General features: G+C 38.0%; 2 protein-coding genes across 5 annotated transcripts; both read left to right on the plus strand.

Moving 5' to 3' along the window:
- Window positions 1-218: 218 nt before the first annotated feature.
- Window positions 219-4,581, plus strand: klhl11 (kelch-like family member 11). The gene is made up of 2 exons (XM_028566973.1): window positions 219-974; window positions 2,160-4,581. The coding sequence occupies exons 1-2, from the start codon at window positions 430-432 to the stop codon at window positions 3,742-3,744; spliced, it is 2,130 nt and encodes a 709-aa protein (XP_028422774.1). The 5' UTR covers window positions 219-429; the 3' UTR covers window positions 3,745-4,581.
- A 1,392-nt stretch (window positions 4,582-5,973) lies between these two features.
- LOC114548242 (7-methylguanosine phosphate-specific 5'-nucleotidase) lies at window positions 5,974-11,749 on the plus strand. Of its 4 annotated transcripts, none has more exons than XM_028568062.1 (10): window positions 5,974-6,192; window positions 6,442-6,516; window positions 6,823-6,921; window positions 7,629-7,698; window positions 7,919-7,965; window positions 8,219-8,304; window positions 8,551-8,640; window positions 9,663-9,825; window positions 10,261-10,461; window positions 10,548-11,749. In XM_028568062.1, the coding sequence occupies exons 1-10, from the start codon at window positions 6,190-6,192 to the stop codon at window positions 10,665-10,667; spliced, it is 954 nt and encodes a 317-aa protein (XP_028423863.1). In that variant the 5' UTR covers window positions 5,974-6,189; the 3' UTR covers window positions 10,668-11,749. The 4 variants fall into 4 exon arrangements, with proteins under 4 accessions (XP_028423863.1, XP_028423865.1, XP_028423864.1 ...); XM_028568064.1 differs by having other exon boundaries at window positions 10,552-10,653; XM_028568063.1 differs by lacking the exon at window positions 6,442-6,516.
- Window positions 11,750-16,759: the final 5,010 nt, after the last annotated feature.

Here is a 16,759-nt window from a genome sequence, read left to right on the forward strand (position 1 = left end):
CACTAAATATAACTGATAACACATTGAATGTATGCTTTATACTCGCCAGGGTAGGGCGTAAGTCAGATGTATCAGTTAGATGATTTTAGTGTAATTCTAGGATGCAACAACCCAGTGCACATCCCCAGCAGTTACTGTAGGTAAAATCAACACGCATGCGCAAATACGATGCACCCTTTAAACAAAGTTACATTTCGCTAAAATAAAGACGTGTAAATGCGTCATAACATTTACATTTTATTTTGTTGATAGATGGATAGATCGGACTTCTCGGTTTTTGCGTCCGGGATATGGATCTCTTGTGTTGGCGTGAATCCGAGAGACTCCCCTTGACTCTCCAGCTGAAATAGAGTACATTTGGAAAATTCTTAAAGACGGAAGTGAGCAGTCCTGCTTTCCGACCAGGGCGGCTGTGAACGCTGCGCATGTATGTCCGTTTTTGAATGTCTATTTACGTGTGTTCTATATGCCTATGAGTTATTCCCGAAGATAGTTCAGAGCTTTCATTTGCCTCTGAGTCTATCACGCTGCGGTATGGCAGCGGCAGCAGAAGCGCCAGAGGACCGGAGCAGCGGCGCACAGGGAGCGCTAACAGGTGACGGGGAACCTGAGGAGGCCGAGGAGTTCACCTGCTCGGCCTACTGCTCGGAGCTCTCCCGGAGGCAGAACGAGCAGAGGAAGTCGGGGCTGTTCTGTGACGTGACACTGGTCTTCAGCTCCTGTGGGGTGTCTGAGGAGAGGGTCCAGACCTTAACCGCCCACCGCTCAGTGTTATCCGCGGCGTCGCAGTACTTCACGCTGCTGCTGGGCGGACAGTTTTCAGAGTCTCTGTCGGGGCGAGTGGAGCTCAAAGGATGGAGCTCGTCAACGGGACCCGACCCAGAAACTGTTGAAAGTGTCCTACAGTTCATGTACACTGGACAAATCGGGGTAACCACTGCAAATGTGCATGAAGTGTTGGAACTTGCCGACAGGTATTTGTTTTTTAAACCATACATCAGAGTAAGAACATTAACTTCCTTATAAACGGAAGTGTTGGGCAGTAACAGGTTTTTGTTTCCTAATTACATCAGCAGGTGTGACATGTTTGGATTTCACACACCTGTGGAACTTGGCAGCCCATGGTTTAGCAATGTATGTAAATAAATCAGAAAAAGATTTAGGGTTGAAGTTAACTATTTTCAATCCCAAAAAATGACCATACTATTACCAGAGTGAGCCTACTAGGAATAGATCAATATTTGCAAGTTACGCATTATGTTTTACTGTTAAGGGCCTTACACATCATACACATGGTATGCCCACACAGGTGTTTTCACTTTTGCCTAATTAGACCTATTTTCAGGACTGATTAGGGTGTGCTTGATTGATAACGCCTTGTTCTCCTGTCTTGTTGCACCTGTTAAGGTGGGACAATTTTCATTATTTTGTTAATACAAGACTTTGAACTCACATTATTCCCATTGTTGCTACACTCCTCTTGAACCTGGGTTGAAATGTCTAATCAGCCAGAATAACTGAAAACTAAATAAATAATAGGACTTTTGAAAAGCACAGGTGTAAATAATGAAGTTAACGAAGGCTCCAATTCCATTTAGCTACTTCAGTTTTGTGCATGCTGGCTCACTGTCATACTGCCATGGCTTATTGGGACATTTGTTAATGGTATTAGTGCTTTTCCTTCTATGACAAGTGAAAATATCTGATGTGAAAAAAACTCTATTGAGCCACGATGCATGTAATGGATTACAATATTTGATTGCATCATCAAGAGATTATTTGATAATACTGCACTTTTAATGAGATTTTTAAGCAGCAGTTTAAGACCTGCAATTAAGGTTAAAGAAGCATAGTACTTCAAGAAACAGCAAGGCAAGATGTCTCGCCAGTGCAAAAATTAAAAGGTAAACCACCACAGTACATAAAAGGTTTGCTAGCAGATAGTGTCTTGGTTTCTCTTGGGAATCCATGTTTCTAAACGGTTTATTACAGAACATTTACATTTACATGGCAAGGGGATAACTAAAGTTTCAGTGTACTGTGTGTAACCTAGTGTACTAGGTTTTATCCCATCGACTTGTAATGCTTAGTTCCTTAATCCTGTCTACTCCCAAGTTTTTATACATTACTGGTCTGATAATTACGACATGTTCACACAGGTTCCTGTTGGCGCAGCTGAAGAACTTCTGCGGAGAGTTTCTGATGAAGAAGGTGAACTTATCCAACTGTGTAGCAGTGCACAGCCTCGCCCACATGTACACCTTGGACCAGCTGGCCCAGGGAGCTGCCAAGACGATTAGAAGAAACTTCCACAAAATAATCCGCAACGAGGAATTCTTCACGCTGCCATTTCACCTGGTACGGGACTGGCTGTCAGACTCAGGAATCACTGTGGATTCTGAACAGGAGTTGTTTGAGGCCATAGTAAAATGGGTGCACCAAAACGCAGAGGAGAGAGAGAAGTATTTTGACGAGCTGTTCAGACTTTTAAGGCTGCCTCAGATTTCTCCTACTTACCTGACACAGGTGGTGAGAAAAGAACCCTTTGTGGCAAACAATGCAGCTTGTCAGCAGCTGGTCTCTGACGCCCTTGAGGTCCACGCTGTTCACTTCGAGAACCTCAAGTCAGCTGATTTAGAGCTCTGTGCGTCCTACATGGCAGCGATGCAGCCCCGTCTTGGCCAGAACATGGATGTAATCATGGTGGTGGGTGGTGTTTCAGAAGGTGGAGACTATCTGAGTGAGTGTGTGGGCTACTTTGTTGCTGAGGACCGTTGGGTAAACCTGCCACACATTCACAACCACCTTGACGGACATGCCATCGCAGTCAGTGACAGCCATGTCTATGTGGCAGGCTCCATGGAGCCAGGCTTCGCCAAGACGGTGGAGCGCTTCAACCCCAGCCTCAACACCTGGGAGCAGGTCAGCAGCCTGACCACCCGCAAGCACTCCTTCGGCCTCACGTGTGTCAAAGATTTACTCTACAGCATCGGTGGTCATGGCAACTTCAGTCCAGGCTTTAAGGATGTTACTGTCTACGAGCCTGAGCAGGATGAGTGGCACAATCTCGAGCCAGCACCGAAGATACTACGAGATGTAAAAACGGTAAGCGTGGAGGACCGGTACATATACGTGATGGCCAGGACTCCTGTAGACATGGACAATGAGGATGGACTGAGCACTGTGACCACCTGCTACGATACAGAGAGTCACAAGTGGCAGGAAGTGGAGTCCTTACCGCTTATCGATAATTACTGTAGTTTTCAAATGGCTGTTGCATCCACCAACTTCTACCACACAGCTTCTTGTTGTGCAAAGAGCTACAAGGTAACAGCTGAGGCCGCTCAGCAGAAAATAAGCAGAAATATCTCTGACGACATCCTCGACAGTCTCCCTCCAGAGGTCCTCAGCATGGAAGGTACTGCTGTTTGCTACCTGGGTGAAGACATATTCATCATTGGCGGGTGGAGGAACTGCAACAACATGGACAAGCAGTACCGCAAGGAGGCCTACAGTTACTGTGCTGAGAGGAAGCGCTGGATGCTGCTGCCACCCCTACCTCAGCCACGTTGCAGAGCCGCAGCCTGCCACGTTCGCATCCCATACCATTATCTTCGCGGCTGCCAGCACTACCCCATGCCCCAGAACCTGGCTCGCCAGCGAGACCGCATGCAACAGATGCAGCAGCTCCATCGCCGCACGCTCACTTTGCGCAGACAGCTGCAGTCTCAAATCGAATGTTGAGAGCTTTGTCTTGTTAGCACTTAATCTACTGATCAACGCCTTGTTGTTACCTCAAAACTTTGATCTTATTTTTTTGCCTTTTTATTTAGGTGAAATGTCTGCATGGGCTAACTGGGGCTGGTTAAAATAAAAAAAAGAATTAGCCAGACATGCTACTAGTAAATTGATTACATTATAATTTGGGCCTTACATTTATTAACGTATGTCTTTTATTCTGCTTGTAAATGAAACTGTGATTTCTGTGACATTGTCTGGTAAGATTGTTGATTTCATTTCTAAACCACTTAGCTTAGCTTTTTAAATGTGGTCTGTGTTAACACCCAATGATGTTAGCATATGTTGTGGTGCAAGTTAGAATAAAAGTGAGGTCAAGTTCAGTGTTGGGATGTCAACGTAGCACAGTAAATTATGTGTGTTTATTGTGATGTAAGTTGGAAAAACAAGGATAAATTACTGTAACAACCTGAGCTGAGCTTTAACTTTTTACTCCCCACTACTTGCATCTAATTTCTCTTCTACCTCCAGTGTCTGTCATGCTTTTTTGCACTGTGGGGGTTGAAATATCTAAATGTTGAACTATGTTGTTTGCCCCACTTAAAAACAGACAATCATGTATCAGAATTTTTGTAGCAAGATCTAAGTATTGAGCCAAGCACATATTGGGGAAAGTATAGTGTTCAGTGATTATGTTTCCCCCTCATTAAAACAAGCTCCCACTTATAGTGTTGGACTAAAATATGTGCACTACTTCACCATTCCAATGGATGTGTATGAATGTTTGATTTATCTATTTCAAAGTTGTTGCATAGCTTGAAAAATAAACCACCATAATAATGAGATGTCCCTTTTGGCAAAAAATATGTTATGCCATTTCATGTTGTTAGGACTCTGACTAATGACTCCAGTGCTTAAAGACGGTGAGTTATTTTGTTAATTGGTACTGTATTAGTGGGTTGGTTTGTTCTGCCTTTGTGCTTCTGGCAGAATTAGCTCTGCCTCTTACTTTGTTTCGCTGTACTATGAAATGTGTGAAACGCATCAAATCAGGAGTTTTACATGTTTTTGTGCATGGTTCTCACCATGTTCCCAATGTGCCATAAAATCCCACCTGCCCCTTATTACAACAGTTGAATTAACTGTTTCCTGCACTAAATGACCTTGAATGTTAACTTTAACATTATACAGTGTTGCTTTTTTGACTACAATCCTCTGACTCAAAACAGTGTTGTGTGGAACAGTTGCTGAGTTCATTGTCTGTTGAAATTGCTAGTGCCTGTGGTATCCCCGGCCAAGCTCTCTATGAATGTTATCAATAACATGTTTTACTAACTTACCAATAGAAATAATTTGATCAGTTGTATGTTGAAGTTTTGAATTTTTCAACAACTTAATGTAATGTAATGTGCACAAATTCACAGGAACAGAGCAGACACAGGCAGATTTTAGATCAAGCTTTCAAGTTCAGATTTTGGTCCCAGTTTGATCATTGGAGAGTTGATTTTGATTAAAGTATGACTGTTACATATGGTGCCATTCCATATGTATGTGCAAGAGCAAGACAGTGTACCTAGACATTTGAAATAAATGAAATCAGTTGTCATCTCTGAATCTATATATCTTCAACTTTGTTATGACAAGTTATGGTGATTTCATTGGTCTATATGTACAAATAATTTTCATGAGACAAAATGTTTCTAATTCAAAAGAAAAAAAATTAAAAGTAATATTACAATACACTTTAGGAAATCATAATATGGATATAGTTTAATGTTATTACAGAACTTTGGGGAAACTGACTATCAATACAAAAAAAAAATATTCCTCATTGCAGCTGTAATGATAATCTATGTCCCTCTCTGAGGATTCGGCACAAAAATAGCTACAATATTTATCAGTGACCTCAATCCTTAATATCAATGTGGATTCCGGTTCATCATTAACCAGCTTGAAGCACAGTAATTTAGACAGCATAATATATGTTGAAATAGAGATACAGGCATAAAACCCCAAGAAGAAGAAGAATATAAATGTGATGTAGCTAAATGTGCCATATTTACGCTAAGCTAGCCAATGGCTAATTTCAATATACTTTCAGCGCTGTGGGGATAGGTATGTCAATGCAAGACTATTTCAGTGACAACTAATAATGTGATGTGATGCGGTACTAGGGCGAAAATGTCCTCAGTTAAATAGGAACGAAAGTGCGTCGGAACCTTTGTGTTTATTACGTTGAAGCGGTGGAATGCTGCGTGCGCGTCCGACAAACACAGAACGTAAACAAATAAGCCAAACTGCCAGTCGACTGTAAACTTATATTATTTCAGTACTAACGCTATGATATATCTTTGTAGATACACACAGCTTGTTGTTTAACATTATGCACTTTTAACGGTTGTTCCGAATAACAGTGAACACTTCGCGGACGCGTCCGTTCTCCGTTTGAAAATGGTAAATTGTAACTTCCAGCTGTAAACGTACTTGTTAGCTAATCATTGTGGTCACAGTGTTCAAAGGTCAAAACAGGCTATTAAAGTTAAAATATTTTCAGGTATGAGCACTGTTTAAAGCCAATACATTAAATGAGTTATGTTAAAATGAGTACCAAATTACCATTTTTGTCCAGGAAAAATCTTAGGAAAATGCAGACCTGTAAAATAAAGCATTACCAAAACGAGTTTTCTCCCTGGCTTTATGCAGATATACCATATTCCCTCGATCTACACACCGGTGCGGTCCGTCTTGGCAATCTGGCACCAGCTGACGAAGGCTGAGGTGATGAAGCTCTCATGAATAAAAACAAATGGAGTTTTATTTCAGAAACTTCACTGTAATTCTGGCTTGAAAGTATCTGTGCTTAGGAGCACTGAGCACAAATACTTTATGTGCTTTAATGTATTTATGTGCACACAGTCAAAAAAGATGCCTGTTCACATGTCTTAAAACTTACATGAACTCGATATTAACTATAGTGCAAGCATGTAACATATTTCTGAAGTCTGCTTTTGCCTCCCATCGCTCTCTTACTGTTCTGCTCTCTGGATAAACATGCACTGTAAGACTAAACTCTTCTCTGTTCAGATCCCAGAGCTGGCCAAGTGCTCGGTGCTGATGAGGGAGCGCAGCAGAGTGGAGGAAACAATCTACGCCATGCAGCGAGCAGGTGCAGGCAGCCTGCAGGTGAGTAAACTGTGCAGCATTTCATCAGCAGTAAGAATACTTTCAGATCAAAATTCAGTCAAATACAGGAAATTACACCTAAACATATTAAACATAACAGCAAAACATAAGAGGTGGACTGTGACACATATAGCCAACAGTTACACATGCTTGGAAAGTTTACTTTAATAAAATGAATCAAGGTTGATGGTATGGGATATAACATACAGTATAGTAAAAGGTGAAAGGTATTAATGTAATATAACATAATATGTAGTACAACAGTATAACATAGCAAGTATAATATAGTACACTAAGTGGTGTATAATATATAAGAGAATATATCAACATATATTACTAGCAAGGTATACATAATGGGTATATCATCCAGCCAGCATTCCAACAGAGAAGAGACTATGGTATAGAGTCCAAAAAAAGCGCATTACATTAGAATTAATTTATATGGACTGAAGTTAGATTTGACTACTAACTGCACTATCGACAAAATCTTAGACCTCACAGAAAGACACATTACTGAATTTTGTTCATAAACGGTTTAGTAATAACTGAGAGTTGAGAGCCTTTATGAATAAATACAAAATGCAAAAGTAAACCTTGCTCAGTTTCAACTAAATCAATTTGCACTTTATGTGCGATTGTATCATACATGTGTGTTAGCCGAGTAAAAGAGTACTATTTTTCTGATCTAAATAGTTATATTTCCACAGGTAATCTCAGACTTTGATATGACGCTGACCAGATTTGCCCACAACGGAAAGAGAGTTCCCACCACGCACAGTAAGCACACAGATAACTAGCTCTTTGAAAATATTTTTTGCATCTTGGCCAAATCGTGTTCTTATGATGGAATCTGCACATTTCCATTATTAGATCCAAATCATTTGTTAATTGACTCAGTTTGCATTTGTGCATTCTTTACTTTTTTCATTATTTTGTACTTTTTTGTCTGAGTGCTTTTCTGAAACTGTTACAAACCGGTTTCCCCTCATTTAACCAGACATCCTGGATAACCAATTGTTGATTGATGAAGATTGCACTAAAAAGGTAAATGGTATGTCATTAATAAGTGCACAATTTGAAAGATAAAGGGCCCATTTTACACTTGTATAATTGTTCCCACTGCAGTAACTGCAGCTGTGTGTGCTTGTGCAGTGACATGCAAAATTATATTTACAAATTCAGACCATGAGATAAACTAATGTTCGCTGGACTGCTATTCTCTCAGCAAGTCCATGCTGATACATCCTTTGCAGGAGGTCAGTAAATATGTTCAGTATGTTTTGTTGGTCCACTGCAGATGAGGGAGCTGTTGAACACCTACTATCCCATAGAGATTGATGCTAGCAGGACTGCTGAAGAAAAGCTGCCTCTCATGGTGGAGTGGTAAGAAACAAAGAGACCGATCTAATTAATAGCACCCGTCTATTTCAATTGGATTAAAGTCTAATTTCACAATGACAAACCATGCACTGTGATTTGTCTCAGTGGAGCAGTTGAATTCAGACATGATAACATTTTAACTGTCAAACTGTCAGTATTTAAAGCTCCAATTCCTGAAAGGACTAAAGAAAAGTGAAAAACCCAAAGCCTGATTGAGATGTTACATTTGTGTTGTGCTGCTCTCTGCAGGTGGACTAAAGTACACAAGCTGCTGATTTCGCAGAGGATCAGGAAGGACATGCTGGCCCAGGCTGTCAGGGAATCCAGCGCTATGCTCAGGTATGCACTATGCTCAAATCTCACTGGTTCCAATGGTGGAAAGTAACCAAGTACATTTACTCAAGTACTGTACTTAGGTACAAACTTAAGGGACTTGAACTTTACTTGAGTACTTCATCAATGTCTCAGAGGCAAATATTGTACTTTCTACTCCACTACATTTGTCTGACAGCTTTATTATATTACAAACTGTCATGACCTTCCTGTCCAGTAAAAACCATGTATCTCCAAATATGGCGATTTGGAATTTTTCCAATAAACTGAAGGATGAAGTGTTCCTTTATTGATTGAGAAAATTCTCCTACTTTTAAAGCTAAATAAACTATTATTGGTATTGTCACAAAGCTGAAAATAGGAATGTTTTTCGGTGCTCATGAAAAGCTGACTTTTTAGAGATACGTTGTTCTCACAGGACAGCGACGCTACAAACATATGATGATCTTATAGAATATGATGCATTGCTGTAGATTAAAGTATATGAAGGAGTCAAAATTAGCACAACCTTAAACATCTACAGCAGTAAACTGCAACATACACATTAATGCAACAGTGATATAAATCCAATGACATCATATGTAATAGGAAATCACTGACAGGGAACATTTGTCTGCACATATTAGTACTTTTACTTTGATACATGTTGCTGATAATACGTACATACCTTTACTTAAGTAAGGTTTTGAATGCAGGATTTCTACCAGTGAACATGTTAAGTTTATTCCATTGTCATGCACAAAAACAACTCTGAACTGAAAACATTACAACACGATAATTGTCTTGGTTATAATTGATAAAAAATAAGTTGTGCATTAGTGAAAACAAATACATGTTGAACATAGTTTACACCAATCTAACGTCTTGTTTTACTATTTGACAACATGTTCTGGAACACTTGCTCAGGATAATAAAAATGTCTCCCATGCAGTAATTCAAATGTTTTCTCAATTAGTCACTGGTTCTTGTATCTAATGGGTGGTGTGTGTGTGTGTGTGTGTGTGTGTGTGTGTTTGTGATTTCTCAAGGGACGGCTACAAAGTGTTTTTTGACCGTCTGACAGAGCAGCAGGTCCCTCTGTTGATCTTCTCGGCTGGTGTTGGAGACGTCTTGGAGGAGGTGATTCGACAGAACCACGTCTTCCTTCCCAATGTCCACGTCATCTCCAACTACATGGACTTTGACCAGACTGTGAGTTTGACCACACCTAGCTTTACTGGGATTTTGTGTCATATGAATTATTGTATGAAATGCCCTGCATTTTTTTTTTTTTAAAAAAAAAAAAAAAACGTTTTTAAAAAAAAAAAAAAAAATACAGGCCAGTCACTGAGCCCTTAAACCTTATCAGTTTATTGATTTCAAGGCATGGAACATAGTAACAGAATACACGAATTACATCAAGCTAATTTGGAGCTAATAAAAGCAAGCAGTAATACTGGTATTTTCCTTCATGATATTACGTTTCTATGTCTCTTTTTGATCTGTTCTATTTAGCACATTACAGTTCCTCTTGGTTGCTAATAGAGATTGGTAAAAGTCCTGAAACATACATGAGTTTACTCCACCAGCTTCAGTCTTTGTTTGAGAGTTACAGTAACCTTTACTGCACATTGTGTTGTTAATAAGGGGGTCCTGCGAGCCTTTAAAGGCCAACTGATCCACACCTTCAACAAAAGGGAAGGTGCTCTGTCACATGCAGCTGGCCTCAGGGCGCTGCAGGGTCGACCCAACGTGCTGCTGCTGGGAGACTCTTTAGGAGACCTGACCATGGCTGACGGCGTGTCTCAGCACCAGAACCTCCTCACCATCGGCTTCCTCAACGACCAGGTCAGACTCATGTATGGTGTTATTCCTTATATCAACACATTGAGGTTTAGAATTTAGGTTGTCAGTGTCTGCGTTTTGTGTCTCAGGTAGACGAGAGAAAAGAGTCGTACATGAACTCCTTTGACATTGTGCTGGTGAAGGATGAGACGATGGACGTTCCCAATGCCATCCTTCGATACATTACCTCATCAAGATACAGGAAGTAAGAGGCACAAGGAGGGACTTCATGACAACATACACAGATGGACTTGGTCACTCCGTTCACCATGCTGCATGCTGGACAATTGCACATCATCACTTACCTCAAATCCCGACTTGAAACTTTTTATTATTACACTCTGTGTTTTTACTGTATATCAAAACCATCCTACCAAAGTCCAGATGTTTAAAAGATCTAAATTAGGTCATGCATTTGCAACTTAGTTTAGAAGAATCTAGGATTTGTGCCAGTATTGCAATTTCTCAGACTATTAGAGGGCTGGGTAAAACTCTTTTCTTCCTGCTGTTTAATTTGTTTGATGGAATCCTCACAATGTTTTGATGAAAACTTTACTGCCAGAATGGCAACGTACAACCATAACAGAACTTATTGCAGGGATAATTTATATGGTCTTGTTTCAAATGCATAAAAGAACATACATTGGTACCAGCAGCCCTCCCCTCTGAAAACAATTCAGCAACCTTTTAAAAATATCCACAGGGTGTATTTCTAAATGTCTGTCCTCTTTTCAGCACAAAAGCAAATTCTAATTTTTACTTTGTTGGTTTACAGTGCGAGGATAGCTTTTAAATATCTTTTACATTAAGCTTGCGTACCAGCAAAGATGTAAAACACTTTTTGTAAATGTCTCTTTATCTGCCAAGCGTTCTACTACATATTGATGCTGTTCTGGTGTGTTTTGTGTGTACTGTATATTACATTATAATGTAGTATTATTAGTTTACTTGCAGGGTGCAGCTAACTTGACAGTGATGCTATCGGTCTTGAAGCTACTGTAGTTATTAAGAGCCATTTTCTTTACCTGTTACAGTGAAGACAAACATGTTAATGCCAGCATCAAACACAATGCTGCAGTATACTTAATGAGTATTTTGTCTTACAACTGAAACACGGTGGCTGCTAGAAATTAGGACTTAATATTGAGCTAGTTGCACTTTACTATGAGTGTCAGAGTAAAGATTAAAATGGACATAATATGGACGTGCAAGTGTGCTCTTCTCAGCTGAAGGTATAGTTCACATTTGTATGACAATTGTTTTAGCAATAATGTGTTAACACTTGTACATCAATAAAATGTTTCTTTTAAATGTGTTATGTTTGTACTTCTTTTTAAAAGTCACACAAGACAGACACTTTCCCACCATCATACAATAAAACTTGGTCTCATGATACCTGTGTGTGACACTACTTTAATATAGAAGATTTTTGTCAACGTACTATGTTTTTTTTTTCAATATACCATACTATGACTTTTTTATGACTTTTTTGAGATGCTACACTATGAATTTTTATTACATTTGTTTTTGCAAATACTATACTGATTTTTTTATGACTTTTTTGGACATACTATAATATGACTTCATGATACACTATGAATTTTAATGACATTTGTTTTTGAAATAATGTGTAACATCAATAAAATGTGTTTCTTTTGAATGTGTTATTTTTGTACTTCTTTTTAAAAGTCACACAAGACAGACACTTCCCACCATCATACAATAAAACTTGGTCTCATGATACCTGTGTGTGACACTACTTTAATATAGAAGACTTTCGACATGCTATACTTATGACTTTTTGAATATTTTCAATATCCTATATACTATGACTTTTAGACATACTATGCTATGACTTTTTATTTGGACATACTATACTATGACTTTTTCGAAATGCTATACTATGACTTTTTTTGACATACTATAATATGACTTTTTTTATGAATTTTTCGGACATACTATACTATGACTTTTTTTCAACTTTTTTCGACATACTATACTATGAACTTTTAATGACTTTTTCGGACATTCTATACTATGACTTTTTCGACATGCCATACTGTGATTTTTTTTTCAACTTTTTCGACATACTACACAATGACTTTTGTAGAGATGCTATACTTTGACTTTTTTCGACATACTATGACTTTTTAAACTTTTTTCGACATGCTATAGTAGGACTTTTTAAACATACTATACTATGACTTTTTTTCAACATGCTATACTATGACTTTTGTCAACTTTTTTGACATACTATACTATGACTTTTGTCGAGATGCTAATACACCGACTTTTTTTCGACATACTATACTATGACTTTTTAAACTTTTTTCGACATGCTATACTATGACTTTGTTTTGACTTTTTAAAACATACTATACTAGGACTTTTGTCATCTTTTTTGAAATACTATACTAGGACTTTTTTTGACATACTATATCATGACTTTTTCAACATGCTATACTATGACTTTTTTCGACATACTATAATATGACTTTTTTATGAATTTTTCGGACATACTATGACTTTTTTTCAACTTTTTTCGACATACTATACTATGAACTTTTAATGACTTTTTCGGACATTCTATACTATGACTTTTTCGACATGCCATACTATGACTTTTTTTTTAACTTTTTCGACATACTACACAATGACTTTTGTTGAGATGCTATACATTGACTTGTTTCGACATACTAATGACTTTTTCGACATGCTACACTATGACTTTTTGGGACATACTAGGACTTTTTAAACTGTTTTCGACATGCTATAGTATGACTTTTTAAACATACTATACTATGACTTTTTCAACATGCTATACTATGACTTTTGTCAACTTTTTTGACATATTATACTATGACTTTTTTCGACATGCTATACTATGACTTTGTTTTGACTTTTTCGGACATACTATACTATGACTTTTTCGACATGCCATACTATGACTTTTTTTTCAACTTTTTCGACATACTATACTATGACTTTTTAAACTTTTTTCAACATGCTATAGTATGACTTTTAAAACTTTTTTGACATACTATACTATGACTTTTTTCAACATGCTATACTAGGACTTTTATCAACTTTTTTGAAATACTATACTAGGACTTTTTTTGACATACTATACCATGACTTTTTCAACATGCTATACTATGACTTTATGACTTTTTCGGACATGCTACACTATGAATTTTTATGACATTTGTTTTTGCAATAATTTGTAACACATCAATCAAAATGTGTTTCTTTTAAATGTGTTATGTTTGTACTTCTTTTTAAAAGTCACACAAGACAGACACTTCTCACCATCATACAATAAAACTTGGTCTCATGATACCTGTGTGTGACACTACTTTACAGTATTTCTGAATTGCTAAAACACATTTGTTTCTCTTGCTTTCTCAAAACCTTAAACACAAATCACCAAACTTAAGCTACACTGTCAAAACCTTTGACTTGTCTTGCTATATCAAACAATTGCTTCAGAACTATGTTATCTTTACCCAAAACCAAACACTGTTTTCAGATAACACACACACACACACACACACACACACACACATCCAGCTAATGCATAAACACTACACAGCAGTCATTACACACTACAGAGATAAATGCAAAACACTGCACTCAGGGCAGAGCAGGGGAAAAATTATATTTATTATGAAGAACTTGCACAATCCTGCACACATAAATGTAGTCACAAACAAAATATGCAGCAGATCGATAGCAAGCACTGTCTTGGAATCATTCTGACTCAGCATCATGCCTCTGGGCATGGTCAGGCCACAGGACCTCATTAACGTCACAGGCAATCCTGTCCCTTGCTAAACAACGGGGAAAGAATCCTTTAGCATGCCGAATCCAACCTTGAATCCTTTCCACTCCAGTGTTGTCACATGCTGCATCCATTGACTGAATGAGATTTTCCTGTGCATAAGGATTTCTGTCATAGACCTTCCACCTCCATGCAGAAAAAAATTCTTCAATGGGATTGAGGAAGGGCGAGTATGGTGGGAGGCACACATTTATAAAACGTGGGTTATTTTCTAACCACTCACGAATTCTAGGACCATGGTAAAAGTTCACATTGTCCCAGATTACCACATACATGGGATGCTCTGCTATGTTACAGTAATTTACTGAGACGTTCCACGACTGCACATACTGTACTGTAAGTTTGAGGGACCACAAATGATGGTACACTTACCTGTTCTCTTCTCTGAATGTCCTAAAAATGGAGGCCACAGAGAACCTGCTTATATTTGAACACGTAGTCCTGCTTCCCTCATACTCATTCCATGAACCAGAACATGGTCTATGACTGTTGCTCTAATTTCATTGGAAATGATGGCTCTTGTTCTTCCTCCTCCTCCTCCTCCTCCTCGTCCTCGTCCTCGTCCTCGTCCTCTTCCACTTCCTCCTTCTCTCCTGCCCTCCATTGTGAAAATCACACATGCCATTTGGATTTGACATGGCTTTATATCCTGATTACTGATTTGAAACAGGTGTGTTCAATTTTGAGTGTTTGTGTGTTACCGATGACAACAGTGTGTTGCTTGTGTTTCATTTTTGGGGGCTGTGTTGTGCCATTTTGAGTTGAAGTGCAACACAATGCTACATGTGCTTTGTGAATGACAATGTGTTTACAGTTTTGCACAAAGAGTGATTCTGATTTGCTAGTTGTGTCTAACCACATGAGAAGTGTTTAAAGTTCTGCAAACTGTGTGATTCAATCAATAAAGGTGTTTGTACACTTGCAACTTTGGTTTTGCAAATGGATTTTAGTGTTTTAGCAATTCAGAAATACTGTAATATAAGACTTTTTTCGACATACTATACTATGACTTTTGTCGACATGCTAGACTATGACTTCACTATGACTTTTTTTCAACATACTATACTATAACTTTTTTCGACATACTATACAATGACTTTTGTCGACGTGCTATACTATGACATCACTATGACTTTTTTCAACTTTTTCGATGTACTATACTATGACTTTTTTCGACATACTATAACTTTTTTCGACATACTATACTATGACTTTTTCATGACTTTTTTTCGACATACTATACTATGACTTTTTCATGACTTTTTTCAACATTCTCTGATTTTTTTTGCTTTTCTTGACATACTATGACTTTTTGTAACTTTTTTCAACATACTACACTTTGACTTCATTTCTTTACTTTTTTCAATATGCCATACCATGACTTTTTTGACATACTGTGACTTTATTGCGACCCATACAATTATTTTTTTTGCAGCATTTTTAAAGACCACAGTAAATAAAGGAAGCACACACATAAGGGTTCATGTTAAAGGAATACTACTGTGTTTAACATAATTTACGAAATGTAACAGAATATAAAGTCTAACAAATGAGACTGGCAGGGAAACATCCTGCCAGGCTATCAATAGTATAAAGCAAATTAAAAAGTACAACATAGCACAAAAAGTGTTGCCAGGGAATAGGGAGCACACAGACAACCAGGATGGGGCGGGTCTTGTAGGCTGGAACAGGCTATTTCGAGATGAGCCAGGCCTGTGCAGAATCGATCACCGTCAATCGCAGCTCATCTCAAATAAGTCTAATGGCAAGCTGCCTCCTTGATGACCTTCAGTTCCAACCAACCAGGAAACAGTGACATACTGTGCTATACTATGACTTTATACCGAAATGCTATACTAGGACTTTTTATGTTGCAATTCTTTTTTGACATACTATACTATGACTTTTTCAGACATACTATACTATGACTTTTTTGACATGCCATACTATGACTTTTTTGGACATTCTATACTATGACTTTTTCGACACACTACATAATGACTTTTGTTGAGATGCTATACTTTCGACATACTAATGACTTTTTCGGACATACTTTACTATGACTTTTTTCGACATGCTACACACTACGACTTTTTGGGACATACTATACTGTGACTTTGTTATGACTTTTTCGGACATAATATACTATGACTTTTTTCGACATGCTATACTATGACTTGTTTTTCGACATGCTATACTATGACTTTTTCGACATACCATACTATAACTTTTTATGACATTTGTTTTTGCAATAATGTGTCAATAAAAATGTGTTTCTTTTAAATGTGTTATGTTTGTACTTCTTTTTAAAAGTCACACAAGACAGACACTTCCCACCATCATACAATAAAACTTGGTCTCATGATACCTGTGTGACACTACTTTAATATAGAAGACTTTTTTTCGACATACTATACCATGACTTTTTTGGACTTACTATACTATGACTTATTTAACTTT

Source organism: Perca flavescens, chromosome 21, assembly GCF_004354835.1.
Source record: "Perca flavescens isolate YP-PL-M2 chromosome 21, PFLA_1.0, whole genome shotgun sequence".
NCBI classification, from domain to species: domain Eukaryota; kingdom Metazoa; phylum Chordata; class Actinopteri; order Perciformes; family Percidae; genus Perca; species Perca flavescens.